At 42.5% G+C, this 16,346-nt stretch overlaps 1 protein-coding gene across 1 annotated transcript in view; it reads left to right on the top strand.

Moving 5' to 3' along the window:
• CADPS (Ca++-dependent secretion activator) overlaps positions 1-16,346 on the top strand; it is a 177,826-nt gene that overhangs the window by 104,089 nt on the left and 57,391 nt on the right. Inside the window, exons 14-18 of the mRNA XM_009997038.1 lie at positions 751-852; positions 1,764-1,827; positions 2,574-2,697; positions 6,060-6,077; positions 15,627-15,733. Coding sequence (XP_009995340.1) covers positions 751-852; positions 1,764-1,827; positions 2,574-2,697; positions 6,060-6,077; positions 15,627-15,733 — 415 coding nt within the window. The remainder of the gene's footprint in view (positions 1-750; positions 853-1,763; positions 1,828-2,573; positions 2,698-6,059; positions 6,078-15,626; positions 15,734-16,346) is intronic.

The raw sequence follows: 16,346 nt of genomic DNA, 5'->3' as shown, positions 1-16,346 counted from the left end.
TCAGCAGGATCCGCCTGCACACTGTGCTCTGTGAAAGATGAGAAATAGCCCCCTGGCAACAGGGCCTGGGTGTCTCACAATGCACCCCTGTGCAATCCTGAAATACCAGAGTCTAGTATGTAGTCTGAGAAAATCTCTGATAAATTGTAGCAATGTGTTAATTTTCACAAATTGCAATTCAAGGACCAAACAGGCATTGCATTTTCAGATACAAAATGCATGTCGCTCTCTGGGCGCATCTCGGTAGAATATATTGAAGATGGTTCACGGTGAGAAATCCCTTTGATGGGGTGATTCAGTGGTTATGAAAGAGTGCAGGACTGTATATTCTGTTTGTATACATGCTGTTGTCAATATTCTCTTATACTGTGAATTGTGTGAAATTAGCAGCTGAATTTTCCTGCAGAAATTCAGTCCCTGTTTTGCTATCAATGGGCCTGATCCTGCGGTGAGAGCTGGCATTGCACTCCCTGTCAGATACCCAGATTTAAAAGGAGATTCTGCTGTTGCAGACTTAACCTATCTCTGAAAAAATAAGGTGAAGCAGGGGGGAGCTCACCATTTAGATTATCCCTCTGAGGGAGGGTATTTCTTGATACCTCAGCAGTTGTGCTGCCCTGACCACCCGTATATCATGACACGTCCTCTGTCCTGGGTCTCATAGTTGGTGACATCCCTTGACATGAGGGCAGTGGGGACAGGTTACCAGGTGAAGTGCAGTCTGAATCATCAGTGGCATTTCTCCTCCAGGCCTGACGGGATAGGAACTGTGACCGTAGACGAGAAAGAGCGTTTTGAAGAGATCAAGGAGCGGCTTCGTTTGCTTCTGGAGAATCAGATCACGCATTTTAGGTAAAGGCAGAGAGCCCAGGCTGGATGTGAGAGGACTGATTTCCTCCCAGCTCCCTCCTATAAGCAGCAAAGCCAAAAGGCAGGTTTTGAATCCATACGGGAATTTTGCAAATGTGGCACAGACCTACACAGGGCAGTGAAGCTTGCACTGTAGCATGTTTGTAGCCAGAGAGTGATTTTAAATATATAACCTTTAAAGGGTGTTTCAAACCATCTTGCTCCCACCAGCATGATAATGCTATGCGTTTTTTCTAAAATTTCACAACAACAGCAAAAAGAATCCCCAGTCCTCTTTATTTCTCCCTTCCCCTCTGCTCAGTTATTACTCATTTCTTTTCCCTTTTCCCCTCGTATACAGACTGCAGGGATGTCACAGCACAGAAAGGATGGATTCTGCCCCCACAGAAAGGGATGAACTGCCCCTGCACACCAGCCGGTCCTGGGCAAGTGGTGCACGTGTGCAGGCAGATGGGTGATGGGCGTTCACATTCAGTGTCCCCTCGTGAGCCCCTTGGAGCTGCTGCTCACCAGGGATGGTGGCTGCTTCAGCCAGTTGCCTACAGCCTGGTGCATTGCCTGGAAGTAAATCTCCTTTCTAGGGGGGCCTTATTTTTTCATTTTTACAAGGAGATACTTAACTCTCTCCTAGGAGATCTAAATGCTCTCCAGGTGACGCCCAGGTTTAATAAGCTACTAAAACTATCAGTTTATTACTGCCTCTTATTCTGTTTTGCTGCCTTAGTGTCCACACCATCAACCCCTTTCAAAAAGTTACCTGGTACAAAGACTGCTCATTTCAGACAGAGGGACTGGAGAGGTGCTTGGGCATATTTAGGAAAGCATCTTTATAGCTCTGGGAAGGCTTGTTCACATGCACCTGGTCTCATGTTACTGTGATGTGTTTTTTCTAGGTACTGCTTTCCATTTGGCCGTCCAGAGGGTGCACTAAAAGCTACTCTATCACTGCTGGAAAGGGTAAGCATTAGAATAACAGAGTGTGGTTAAAATTACCTGCATTCATGTCTCTTTCCATCCAGAAGAGCTTGAGGACCTGGGCTTTTTTTTTTTTTTTTTTTTTGTATAAGACACGTAATTAATCATAGTTAATACTGAAATGTGGGGTATTGGGTGGAGTGGTTGTCTCTCTTTCCTCAGCTCAGGGGAAGGGACCACTGAAGCAGCACAGCCTGCCTCCCTGTTGGTAGTGGAGGATCTCACTGGCAAGCAGCTACACCGCTGACCCTTGTCAGCACTGCCCAGCTGCTGTCCAGTGAAATTCCCATCTCAGGGCAGCCTCATTCCTCCTAGGCATATGAAACCTGCTCACCTTCATCTTCCTCATCCCACTTTCAGCCTCTGACATCCTTCTCACCTCAGCTAACCCACAGTATGGCCAAGCCCAGACCTAAACCCAAGTCAACCGGCAAAGCCTGGGAAGGGCGTAACATTACCTGGCACTGGGAGAGTTGTGGTAGATCTTCATGTTCTGCCCTAAAAAACCAGAAGCACAAATTTCAGGGCATGCCATAAGGCACGGATACAGCAGGGGTAGGTCCCACATCTCAGTCTGGCCAAGGTGACCTTGTAATGCATCCTGCATATTGTGCACATACCCCGAGAGCCACGCAGCACTAGGGCAGAAATGGATGTATGTGCTGGGCTTGGAGAAAAGCAGCTCTGTGTGCCCGATGCCACAACAAATCAGATTTTCTTGTGTCAAGGTGCTGATGAAAGACATAGTTACTCCAGTCCCTCAAGAGGAGGTAAAAACAGTCATCCGTAAATGCTTGGAGCAAGCAGCTCTAGTCAATTATACTCGACTATCAGAGTATGCCAAAATTGAAGGTAAGGCTCTTTCTTTGTGAAATTACAATTTTTGTTGTATTTCTAGGTGGCAACTGTGGCTGGGAGCTATTTAAAAGAAGCTCATTTGCTATTTCTTCACTTGTCAATTAAACTGATGTGATTCTGCATCATTTTTGTGGTGTTGGCTTCGGAAGCAGTTAAGAATGGAAGCTATGCAAAACATTTCTTTTTTTCTGGAAAAGAGAGAGGAAACAGTTAAAAGGAACTGTAGCTTTTTTTATTTTATTCTTTTTTTACTGTTAGTGCATTTGGCCAGTGGTGTAGGATTCAGACTCATGTCGTGGTTTTAAAAAACAAATTGAGAAATACTTGGGATGTCATCTTTGCAGCTGAAGGTATAGAGCAGCTAATTGCTTGTGACAGTGGAGTTCAGGAAACAAATGAAAAATAAGAAGCTAAAAAGCTGTTTAATCTATGCTTACTCATTTGTTGCCAATTTAAAATGTCTTTTTTCTGGGAGTGTTTCATTGTCTTTGCAGCTTGCATAGCAGTCATTGATCAGTGATCTCATACTTGCATCAGATTTCTTTCTTGTCACTCTAAATCGGGCATGGCTGATATTATTGACCTTTTAAGTTATGGGAGAATAATAACCAGTGACCAGAGACACATGTAGCCATCAAAAAGACATTTTAAAGCTTGCTGGAGGATACGTGTTAGCTGGAGCTCTATGATCCAGTCATTCTTTACATGTTAATCGGTTTACGTTTGTAACTTGTTGGCTGCTATTCCTAACTTGAAACTCCCACTCAACTTTATCTGAGTTCCCAGTTGCTTAAACCTGTATGTTCCAGATGAATGGTATGTTCTGCTCTAAACTTTGGGTTTCTGTCATGTGTGATGTGAAGCTTTCCCACAGCTGAGATGATTGTTGTATGCCTCTAGGACAATATTGAGAGGAGAAAAAAAAAATCCCCAAACTCTCTCTGATTTGTTCTTAGTTCCTGTTTACATGAAAAATTGGGTTATTATATGACAAATTGTCCAGGTTCTGTACATGACATGTCCTCTCTTTTTCCATTTTTTTTCTGTCTAACGATGCAAATTGTGTACCAGTGGTAATGAATTCATTGTTATGCATCCAGTGAGAAACACTTAAGAATTGGGCACTAAAAGGATGTTTATCAACTCTTGACTTGGTAATGAGTGGCAAAAATAGAGAAGGAATGAAGGTTTCATAAGCACTGTATTATCAGACAATTTATTGAACTACTCAACTTCACAGGATATTTTAATTGGTGTATTCTGTAAAATGTAATGTTTAAATATACTTGCCAAGGATGGAGAAGGACTGAGAATCAAAAGCAGCTTTTCTGTTGATAGATGCTTCTACCCAGGGCTGGCTCCCTTAGGTTCTCTGTTTAAATATCACTAACACATTGGTAAGATTTGCTCTCTTCTTTCAGATAAATCTATGCAAAAACAAACTTTATGATCTGTAAGTAAAAATGCATTCATTTCCAAAGTAGAACAGTTAGTGTGTACTTTTCCTTTTGTGCCTCAATTCTTCTTGGTTGTGTTAATTATCTGCCCTCTTTTTCGCACTGTGACTTTTAGGTCTGGGAATACTTTGAAGCAACAAACCTTTTTGTTTTTTTCCAGCTACCTTTTCAGGGAAATAGTTCATTCCACACTACCTGCTCTCTTCTGCTTTTCTCCTCCTTTATCCGTGATTGGCCACAGCCACTTTTTGATGCTATCTCTATAAAAGTGGTTGTAACACCAATTTCCAAGCATGCTGGGATTGTTAATTCCAACAACCCAACATCCGCCAGCTGCATGCATCAGGTTTTCTCTCATGAGCATAGTCCATTACGTGTTCAAATGCTTCCTTAGAAGAGCAAATCACAAATTGACTTCAATGAGATGTGCTTCTGTGTGCCATACGTGGCTTTGAAATCTTGCTTTTGAAAGCTGACATTTGAATAGCCACGTGGTTAGGAGAGTTTTGTCAGAGATGCAGAACCAAATGAGTGGCAGTGGTGCTTGAGGCTATGCTTATGAAGAAATACCTGTGAAAGCCTTAGATACTGAAGGCTGAAATCCTTAGTATCTTGGAGCCTTAAACCAATGGAATTCTATTTCCCTCTATTCATGATGTTTTGATCATTATATTCTTGCAAGCAGTTCAGAGCAAACCTCTGGAGTCATGGTCACAGCCTCTCTTGTGACTCATGGGCATGCTGAATGGTTAATCCAGTAGGTCTCCAATTTTAACCCTCCTTGTTTGTTTTTTTCCTTTTTCTTCTTTTTTTTTCTTCTTCCTCCCCCTTTTATCCTGTGTGTATCCCAAAATACTCTACGGCTGCTTTCCTTTTAACCTAATATAAAGTTTTCCTCTGACCTATAAGCCTATAACCTCTTTACCTCTGACCTAAGCCTCTTGCATGCCCAAATCCTCTTTTATAGGGAAAAAGAGAGAAATGTATGAGCATCCTGTCTTCTGCTTGGCCTCTCAAGTGATGGATTTAACCATTCGTGAGTACCTACCACCCTCCTCTCCATGCTGTCCTCACTCTTTCTGTTCTCATTACCTCAAGAAAGTCCAGATCCAAACCAACTCACTCTCCTTGCTTCAAGTCTTTTAGCATTGGCTTGTCTGTTGCTTCTGTCTGTGAAACCCAGTGTGAGAAGTCCACAGTCACTTTTTATCAGCCTAAACCAGGTTAGACAATTAATCCATCTGTTTGTGATAAACTCAGATCGTCTGTAAGTTTTTTCAGTTCTTCTTTATGTCGTGACCTGAATGCATTTTTACTTTGCTTCTGTGTAACCCCAATTTGTAAAGTGCTTGTCACTGGTACACAATCAAAAGGTAGCAGCTACACTGGGGAGAAGTGAGCTAGAGGTCAGATAAAGGACACTTGGAAAAAGCCGTCCCTTTGCCTGCGGATAAGATCTTTACCCAAGCCTGTGTATAAGATGGTATAAGGCTGTCCTTTCTCTGTACATCAGATCTTACGTGTCTCCTGTCTGTTAGCTCTCGAGCAGAAGGATGTGCTGTACTTGCTGTCCTCCTCAACTTTTTAACAGACTCCTTTGCACCGAGCTCTGGAGGGGACATCCCAGCCCCGCTGGCAGGTGGAGAATCCCCCTGTGTCCCCAGAGCTCTCTGGTTTCCTATTTGTGCAGCCTTTTCTTTCACCTCCGTGACAGGAGCTTCTTTTGGTAACTCCATGCTTGGGGGAGGGCGGGGGGTAAGATGGGGCAACTTTTCTTCCTTTCAAATGTCATATATCACACATAACTGGGGGGCTGTGTGGTCCACTTGCTCATTAATCCTGCATATCTGTTCTTGTTTCTCTCTTTTCTCTCCTTGTTGCTTTCTCTCTTTCATATAGAGAATCAAAAGGACGCAGGTGAACAATTGTATATGCATTATAAATTGCTAGGACTGTTGAGTTATATTTATTTGCTTTTCTTTTTTCATAGCTCCTTAAGATATGTACTCCTTCAGGCTGAAAATGGAGATGCATTAATACTTAAGGAGTTAATTTGTGCTGTCTACGTAATCTCCTTTTCCTTCTTCCTTAGAATAGAGAGTAGATTAGAAATACCTTGTAGAAATGTAGTACCTTCTTAGGAGATGGTTTTAGACAAGAATCTAGCCTTTGTAAAGAGAAAGTTTCTTGTTTTCCAAAATAACTGCAGCTCATTTTGGGTGAAAAAAAATGTTGGTGATTTGGCCATTAATTTAACACACCTAACAAGCACATTTATAACTAAACTAACCTTCATTTTTTGGTTTTCATATCTTCTGTTTTATGCCCTGATGGGAGGACTGGGTTTTTAAGGTTGTTTTTAATTATTATTTTCTATTTTTTTGTTAATGTCTAACAAACAATCTGGTGGGACAGAAGTCATGTTTGTCTCTTGTTTATAACCTGTGGTGACATGTAACAAGGCAAAGGCTCAGCTCAAGCACCCGTCTCTTCAGAAGGGATGGGGGAGCTCTGCAGCCCCTGTTCTTGTTTCTGTTGTATCCCAGAGTCTAATTCCAAAGTCTTTGAAATCTAAACTGTTCATTTCTTTTTGTGAGTAGATTGTTCTGTTTTGTGGAAAAAAAAAATAAAATTAAACAAAATCCAAACAAAATAAACCAGCATAAAACCAAACAAACCTGCCCCCCCAAAAAAAACCCAAACAAAAAAGAAGCAGGTTGCTTAGAGCTCTGTTTGCAACAGAAATTTGCTTTTAAAAAGGAAGACAAGAGGCTGGGCCAGGTTCTGCCCTGGCTTCCCCAGTCCTCCACAGCTCAAACTTAACCTAGGATTGAGAGCTATTGTATGACAGTAAAATTAATTTTGAATAGCAATAAGTATTTAGAAAATGGAGAATAATTTTTCCTGACAACTGTGAGAGGTGCAAATAAACAAATAGCAAATAGAACAATCCCAGCTATTACCATTAACTCGAGAGGATTAAAATGAGCACAGGCTGTTGTGCATTAAGCTCAATAAATGCTCTGAGCATTGTGCTTGCTGGCAGCAGCTCGTCACGTGCTTACAGTTCAGAAATTTAGGAGGGTGTTTCTGTGGCCCAGCTTGTTTAAAAATAAAGCTGCCTCTTCTCAGTGCTTGGAGCGAGGGAAAGGACACAAGGAGTTGCAACTCTGCTGCTTCGTGCCCACAAACCTCTCGTTCTCTTGAATGAAAATTTTTCGGGCAAGGTCAGCAGGACTCAACTTGAAACCAGTTCCTCAGCTTTAGCGTGGAGTGAAAAGTGATTGGGTTTTGGCCTGACTTCTTATTTATTTTGCCAGAAGCAAGAATGCAAATAAGATACTGGAAACAACTTCTTCTTAAACACACAAATGTCACCCTTTGATGTCCTTTCTCCTGAAAAGTGTGTAGTCTCTTGCTTTGCTTTAAAAATACTGATTTGAAATGGAACATTAAACAGAACACTATCCTAAAACAATTAAAGATGAATGACTTGCTTTAATTATTAATCAGACAAAGCTACTAACACTCAGATTAATAAGTGCAACCTTTTAATAAGTGTTCATCTGCTTATTTATATAAGTTAGGGATCCATCAGTCCTTTAGAAAATAATAACTTCTCTGTCCCTTCAGTGCAGGGTGTGTGAGATATGCTGTGCTGTGGCACTGAGAGCTCCTGTGAGCACAAGTGCCACTTGGCACTGTTGGAGCTGGGCACAGGCAGCTGTAGAGATGGTGCCAGCCAGGGCCATTAGTTGTCAGTTTGGCAATTGATTGTGTTTAGTACAAGACTTTTTTATTATTATTATTTTTCAAACCAAGTGTTTCTCATATTGTGGTTTGGTTTTGATCTCTGTAAAGAGGCTTGTTGTGGTACTGCTGAGTTGGTGCACAGAGGTGAGCAGGGCATGGAGGCAGCTCTTGACTCACTGCTTGGTGGTGGAGGGGCAGAGTGATGGGCTCAGGCTCCAAGCTGAAAGTCACTGGAGAGCAGATGGACTCACTGAAGTCCTATTGCTCTGTCACGAAGGGAAATCAGCTACTTTTGGGCTAACCAAAAATGCCAGGTTTTTGCTTGTTCTGCAGCCTTTCTAGCCCCTATCCAGGGAATTGGTGCTCCAGGGGTGCAGCATCTCCCCACTCTGAATCCCTGGTGTGGACCAGCCTTCCCAGATCTGCCAGATTTCCCTCAAAGATGTACCTGGTGGTGGTGCCAGGGTGGGTGCAAAGGCAAACCCTGGTTGGTGTAGGGGCTAGTGCTGCCCACAGAGAGGTGAGGGACAGCCACAGCGCCTGTGCAGAGGCAGACATCTCTCAGTTGCCAGTGTCAGGACACCTGGGGGCACCTACGGGAGAGGAGCCAAGCGTGGTGGCTTCGGCTGCATCAGCCTCAGCTGGCACCAGCCATGGAGCATCTTGCATGTAGTGTTTGCCCCAGCAGGAAAGAAAAGCATCCTCAGCTGAGGAAGAGAGTGCAGGAGGGTTTGGGTTTTAAGTAGAGCAATACAGCAGGGTGTGAAGAAGCAGTGGTGTGTTTCAAGGTGTTTGTACTGGCCCTTGTCACAGTCCCCACTTGCCTTCCCTGCTCCTCGAGCTCAGCCTGGGAAGCTCTGTGCACGGATCTGTAACTCTTAGCGAGTGTGCTGAGGGATGAGGAGCTGAGCTGCCTGTTGATCAGCCTGCTCTGAGCCAAGGAGAGGTCCTGTGTGATTTCTGAGCCCAGCCACTGCTAGGCAATCCCTCCCAGCACTTGAGGTAAACCACAAAGCTTCAAAAGAAAAGAAAATTGCATTCCCCCAAATTAATATGGATGCAAAATGTATGAAAACATCGGTCTGTGTGCAGTAGTGGAGACTGAAGTCGTTGATAAATCGCACACTTTAACTCAGGCATGACAACAACCTGTATTTCTGCTGCTGCTTTATTTGTTTCATTCCTTGAAAAGGCATTTGGTTCTGTTTAATGATGAATCCTTGTGCAGCTTTTAAATTTCCTCTTGCCCTTTCAAAGGCAGCGTTTAAAGCAGTGTCAGAGTTATTACAAGAGCTTCAGAAATCACCAGGATCTGCATTGTGCCGTTTTCTTTCTACAAGTCTCTTACCAACTGCAGAGCAACTTGCTGCCTCAGGCATGAGATATAATTTGGATATGCAGAAATTCCTCACTTGGCTGGATAATGATCAGAAAGTCAGTCTTTTCAGTATGTTGAGTTCTGAGAGCTGAATTAGAGTCTCTTTCTGAGTCAAAAAAATATTTATGAATTTTTCTTACTTTTAAGATGGCACATCTTATTTTGAAAGAAAAATATATTACTGAAATCCCTTACAGATACATGCAAATTCATTTCACAAATACAGTAAAAGGCTGCTTCGCCTCATCCTCAGACTAATCTATTATTCTTTATTGTTATTTTGAGAACAGCAGCTCTTCTTACCATTTTCATGACTGGCTCACAAACGAATGTACATGGAACACTTATATACCAATGCCTTTAGCAGGGGTTATATATTTTTAATTATTACAAAGAAATCATTGAGCCACTGGCTACGCTTTTAAAAAATATGAAGAGTCAGCAGTACTCTTTTATTCCAAGTGTAATTCTCACTGTTGCTGATGTGTTAGTAGCCTACCTAGCAGAAATCATGATTCTGAGTGAGAAATACATAGTTTGAAATATCTTCCAGTCTGTGAAGAGTCACACACAATAAATTGTATACAATACACATACCTGAAGTAGCACAGATTTTTTTATAGACTCATTATAATCACTGAAAGCTGAAGCTTATTGCAAGCACAACTGCAGAATTTGGCAGGTAATTTAAATTTCTGCAGGTATTTTATTTGCAAGTATCAATGCAGAAGCCGAAAAACCTTTGGCAGAGGTTTGTCCAGGAAAGCACTTTGTCAGGTTGCTAGTAAGGAAGAAGCTGCTCCTGCCTCTGATTTCAGTTTAAATTTGACACACGTGAGCAGCAAATACCAAGAGCGTTTCTGATGCTAAACTGGCTGTGGCAAGGGATTAGAGAGGAAAAGGACAGGGAAGAAAGAAAAGCCAGAGTGAAACAAAACCTGCCACACGCGCTGCAGCAGATCGCTGGCAAGTGCCACGAAACCCATCCAGCCTGACACATCTCCCTGGCTCTGAGCAGGAGCTGCAGCTCCTCATGAAAGGGACCTCACATATTATCTCTGAGACCTGGGTCTAAGGAAAGCACCTGAATCCCACATCCCATGGGGCATTGCAGTCACAGTCCCATTTGTATTTAAATTTACAGCTGAAATTAATCACTTTCCTTAGGCAGAGCTTAATCTTTTCAATTTTCTTACAATAAGGAAGCGAAAAAGAAAGCAAGGGTCAGTGCTCACGAGGTGTTCAGTGCCCTGAGAAGGGGAGAGAGCTCTTCCTCTCCTTCAGCTCCAGGTGGTTTTGCAGCCGTTGTGGCTTTAGGTCTGAAAAAAAATAATTAAATTAACCAAAGAGCTGAATATCTGTGCAGATTGATCCAGGTCAAGAATTACATCAAGAGTCTGGGGCTTAATCTGCTATAATGCCTTGTGGAGGTTTGTTTTCAAGAGCCTGTGGTGGCCGGGGGATGGCAGGAGCAGGGAATGGTTCTGGGAAGGATCTCTCCTGGCCTGCAGGAGGAGTGGGAGCTGCCCCAGGGCCCTGTGCCAGCAGCTGCCCCAGCAGGAGCCTCCTCCAGCCTGTTTTGTATGCGCTGCACTAGGGACTCCTGAAGTCCTGGTACTGCTGCATCTCTTGCCTCTTCCTCCTCTTCCTTCTCTGCTGATGAGTTTTGCCCAGGACAGAAAAACCGTGCACGAGTCAGGCCCGTTTGGCACTGTGGGGTCTGGAGGTGCCTGAAGCCTGCAATCTGTTTCTTGGTGGACGATGCCCAAGCTGGACTCACATTTATGGATGCTTGAGGGTCACGGCACTGATTGGCACAGTAGGATGCAGTTCTGGTAGGTGATTTTCACCTGGCTTTGAGGCTCTTAGGATGAGCTCACTCTCTTTAACTCACCCACCTTTGGAGCCCAACGGACTCCTCTGGGTGGCAAGAGGTTTCCCCCACACGGTTGCCAGATGTGGGTGGAAGGAGATGTGTGGTCCCCTCTCCCCACACTCCCTTTCCACACAAGGACCTTGGCACAGCCTGCTCCCCATAGTGAAGGGCAGGAAAATATTCTTCCTACATCTACATACTGAGATCAGGAGCCATCAGTGAGTAGTCAAATTGAATTCTTGCATATGTTTTAAATTAGAGTGAAAGTCATTAGGCCAATGCCCAAAAAGCAGTTATTTTTGTCACTTGAGGCTGAGAGGTTTGTTTCTGGGGACAAAGCCACCCTTGGTAAACATTGAGCAAGGATCAGGATGACTCCAGAGATGAATGAATAATTTGCTTTTCCTGTTATCAGAAAACAACAACAAAACCAAAAAAAAGCCAGAAACCAGTAGCTTGAATCTAAGAGTCTGAGTTAAATAATAACACAGCTTAAAAGACTAAAAATGTGTGTGTGTGCATGTGTGCGTTGTGTGTGTGTTTATGTAGGTGTGTATATCTATGTATGGAGGGGGGAACCAACCTAACTGAAACTCTTTTAACAGTTTGGTCAGATAGTCTTTATTATACTTTGATAAGTGTTATAATTCTGTGAGAATTAAAAGCAATCAGAAATCTGCTTTGCACAAGCCAACTGATTTATTTTTTTTTCCCCAGTGGAAAATGCAAGCAAAATGGCAAGGACTTTTGGCAATAGAATGTCCAGATAAATATGCCAGATTCTTTGCAAATGGCATTATTAAAAATAGTCACAGTGCTGCTAAAAACTGTTATTAAATGGGATAGAAACTATTGTGTTAATGTATTCACAGTATATAATTTATTCTCTGAGTGTATGTAAAAGGAAAGGCTATTTTCTTTGAATTTTTCCTATGCTGATATTGTAAACTATATGACAGATGGGTCAAGTCCTGATTGCAGTATTCTAACATTTGGAATAGCAAGTAACATATTTGATAGAGCTGGCAAGTTTTTATATATGATTCAACCCAGAATATAAAAGCCACTAGAATTCCAAGTTGAAAATAATTAAATGAGCTGGAAACGATCAGGAACCACACATTTTTAAGTGACAGATTTTTTTACATGTTTAAATTGCACAAGAATATTTTATAGCTCCCTTTAACCAACAGTGACGTTTAATTCAAAAATGTGTAATTGATATTTGCAAAGCAATTAATTCCTGTGGCTCATTATTCTATTGCTAAATGTACCTGACCACTGGGGTGATGACTAAAAAAAAAAGTGATCTTTTTTAGCTCACCTTTTCTAAATTCTAGATTTTTCACTAAATGACCCTAATTTGGTTTCCTCACATGGCTGCATGAAGTGCAGTTTCATACTTGCATTGAATTTTTAGCTTTCTGATTGCCTGGTCCTGTAGGATGTTTGAATCTGCTGACTTCTAGAAATCGTGTTGTCAAATGGTGTCATGACCGTGTAATACTTCAAGTACCAATAAGCTAAAAAAAGCAAAACCCAACAAACCAAACCAGCAGCTTATTCCATTTGTATTTGATCATTTCTGCTTATGTTCCTTTTGAAGTTTCCATCTTTTTGTCACTGTTTATGAAGTCACTTGTCTCTTTACTTTTGGCGTCTCTCTCCGTCACGCACCAGCAGCCCGTCCGCCCAAGCCGAAGCCACCGGCTGGGCCACCATCATCTCCTCAAACGCAGACTAACATGATAAATGACATGCTCAAAGGCATGGCCAAACAGCCGCCAAGTACTGTAATGGTCTTCCTTCCTTTTATTCAGTGGCTTTCTAGTCTAGCAGTTGCTTGTGTAGTAGTAGAAAGCTAGTTCTCCTGTGCAGCTTCCTACAAATTACCTAGCGCGATGTGGTAGGTTTTAGAGATTTAGTGGTAGCATTGATATCAAAATGTCCACATTTTTTTGTCTAGCAATGTCTGACATATGCAACATTTTCAAATATCAACGTCAGCACAAAATAACATTGTTGTTGCATAACATTTTGCATGAAAAACTATAAATATGTATGAGCTTTACATGATGTTGGATGAAATGTTTGATAAGTATATCGTATACGTTTCATGTAACTGTCAGTGCTCCAGCTATCTTAGCAGAATATTCTGATGTATAGTAACTTAACCAGGGAAATATTTAAAATAAGAAGAAAAAAAAATTAAGATTGACATCTGCTGGCTGCCAAAGTTGTATAAGCATCAATATTTTCTTTAAAGACAGCATCTCTGAGCAGTTGTTCTTATTAACACTTTTGTCTTGTAGTTGTATTTGAGAGCAGATCAGTGTTGCAAATGCGAATGGGCCTGATGCTGCTCTGATCAATGGAAAGCTTTCCCTTGGCTTAGGAGGTGCAGAAACAATCAGAGCTTACTCAGGGACATGTCTTGGGACTCCTTTTGCACAAAAGAAAGAGGTTTCTCCTCCTTGTAGTCAGTGAGGTGCGGGGTTGACTAGAAGAAGGAAATTAATAAACCCAGCAGTCCTCTGATTCCACTGTTTGCCCAATAAATTATATTAAGGGGAACCCGGGGTTTTTTTGTTTCCAGAGATACAAGAAATAAAAGGAAAACTGGAGAAGAAACTCCCAAGGCCCATATCTGTGGAATAAATCCACAAAAACATGGTTTGTTTTCTTGGTGCTTTACCATGTTGCATCTCTCAGCTGAGCTGAGCACCTGCAATGTCAGACTTTGTCTGGCCAGGTTGCTGAGCTCCTCTGAAGACCAGCCACGTCCCACTCCCTAGACCACCCAAATGTGACTGGTCTGAAAAGTATGGCTTTCCTTTTCATAGGAATTTATCACCTGTAAAGGGAACAGGCAAGGTTCAAAGTTGGATAATTAAGTCCTGGAAGCTCACCAAGCCCTCAGCAAGGTCAGGATTTCTTCCCAGATGACCCAGTAGAGCAGAGTGGTGCCGTCTGCATGCAACCACCATTTCAGTCCCATCAGTAGAGAAGATCTCAGTGCTAGCAAAATGCTGATGTGTGCAGAAGGCTGGAGCAAAATGCCCAGCCAGCACCTTGCAGGTTGGCACAACCCTCACTGTGGGATTAGCTGGGATCCTCTGGGAATCCCAGGGAGTTGCTAGGAACAGTGCATGCAGTGCCAGCTGGGGACTGATAGTCTGTTGTACACTACTCATTGCAGCAGAGCAATTTGGCTATTTGGGCCTGGGGTTTTTTTGGCACTTCACCTATTTATAAAGCTCCAGCTTTGATATCATGGAGAGGACCAAATGCACATGACTGCAGAGGTATGACTTGGCTGGTGTAGCCACCCAAGCCCCATGGTACTTTGCCATAACTGCACCAGGGAGAGGGGTTGGCATCCAGAGTGACATGTCTGCAGTTAAAGTGGTGATGGTCTGTGGCATAGGTGGATCCATGGGGAGCAGGTTTCCTGCTCTGCTGCTCCTCAGGGCAACCATTGCAGGGAGACTTTGCACACCTCAGGGAGCTGAGCTGCAGTGCCAGCTCCCAGGAACCCCCTCCATTTCACTCAGCCAGCTCTGCAGAAGCTCTCATTCAATGAAAATGTGATTGTTTTATTTTTCACTATATTATTTCTAGTGAAATACTCTAACCATTCCAGATTGTTAGCACCTCAGATCTTTAATATCTTATTTCTCTAGGTAATTTCCATTATTAAGATAACCTGATTATTCTGAAAGTCTTCAGAAAATGCTGCAAAATAATATAGCTAAACACAAAAGCTCCAGGATTTAAACTCTTTGGTTTGTTTGCGGGGTTTTTGCTGTGAAGTTGCATCTCTTTTCCCATCTGAATCTTACCTATGAACACCTTTGTGGGATTTACCACTTTCCACTCCCTCCAGCATGCGTAACTCCCTGACCCTTGTGGAGTTAAATCCTGGAGCAAAGCAGACCTGCAATCGTTGCCTTCATTAGCAGGTGACATTTGAATTGCTCAAATCCGACAATTTATTAAAAGTTCAGACAGATTTGTTTGAATTGATCTTCTTAAAATAATTTTAAAATAATATAGGCGTGAGTTCTATAATGGCATCATCTGCATTGACAGATACATACTGTTCCTATATTAGTGGCCAGATGCTGTCTTTAGGGAATGAGATGTTCTTATTTGTGCTAATAAAGTGCCACCATCTCACCATAAAGCAAAACAACTCTTAACACTATTGTGAAATTTGGAGCTGGAGCACTGTATTTTCATAGTATAATAACGAATGTGGCTTTCTGGTTTGCTCAGTACTAATTATATAAGCATTTAACATATGCATGAAAAGATCTTTAAAGCTGTAGAATATGGGATTTTTATATATATATATATATATACACATTTTATTTTTTTTAAAGCCTCTAAAATAACTTCCTGTACGTCTAGTTTTTTTCATTCTGCCTCCCTTTTAACTCAAGTTCTTGTACTACAGAAAATGTAGGCCGGTTAGTCACACCAGCTAAAAAGTTAGAAGATACAATTCGTCTGGCAGAGTTGGTAATTGAAGTCCTCCAGCAAAACGAGGAGCACCACGCGGAGGTGAGCAGCGGTGCCACGCGAGGTCGCGTCCCCCCCAGCTCTGCAGCAGGTTCCAGGGGCTTTGCTGGGAGCTTTTGTCTCTTTGTGGGATGTCTTCCCAACTGGTGCCGGGGTTGTCTTCTTTAAAAAGCCGAAAAGTGTTCCAGAATAATGGTTTCTCAAGTAGGAGGAAGGCAAAGTAGAGTTCAGGAGGATTGGCTTTGCAGAAGGGGAGAGAGGGCTCAAGGAGGAATGAAGTTCTGCTCTCCTGTACGTCAGCCTGCAGCCTTTCATACAGTGCCAGCAGGAGCCAAATCTGGCCAAATACCTTCACCACCAACTACATACAAGAGCAAGCCTGTCCACTTTTCAGAAAGGTCATATTTTAAAAAAATGTCATGTGTTTGTGTCTCCAGACAGCATGAGTGGGGTCCCTGCAGTAGCTTAGCACTCCTGCTGGCCAGAGCAGGAGCAAGGAAAACCACCACAAAACTAAACAATTCTTTTTTGTCCCTTTCTGCGTATTGAGGTTGTTTCCAGGGGTTTCCCTGGGCCCCTGAGATATCTGATCAACTCACCCACTTTCCTGTTGGCCCCTTCTGCCTTGGCTTGTTGGGAAATACCTTAACTACTA

This window comes from Chaetura pelagica, unplaced genomic scaffold, assembly GCF_000747805.2.
Source record: "Chaetura pelagica isolate M959 unplaced genomic scaffold, ChaPel_1.0 scaffold364, whole genome shotgun sequence".
NCBI classification, from domain to species: domain Eukaryota; kingdom Metazoa; phylum Chordata; class Aves; order Apodiformes; family Apodidae; genus Chaetura; species Chaetura pelagica.
The sequence above is the reverse complement of the archived record's forward strand: the minus strand, read 5'-3'. Positions and strand labels throughout refer to the sequence as shown.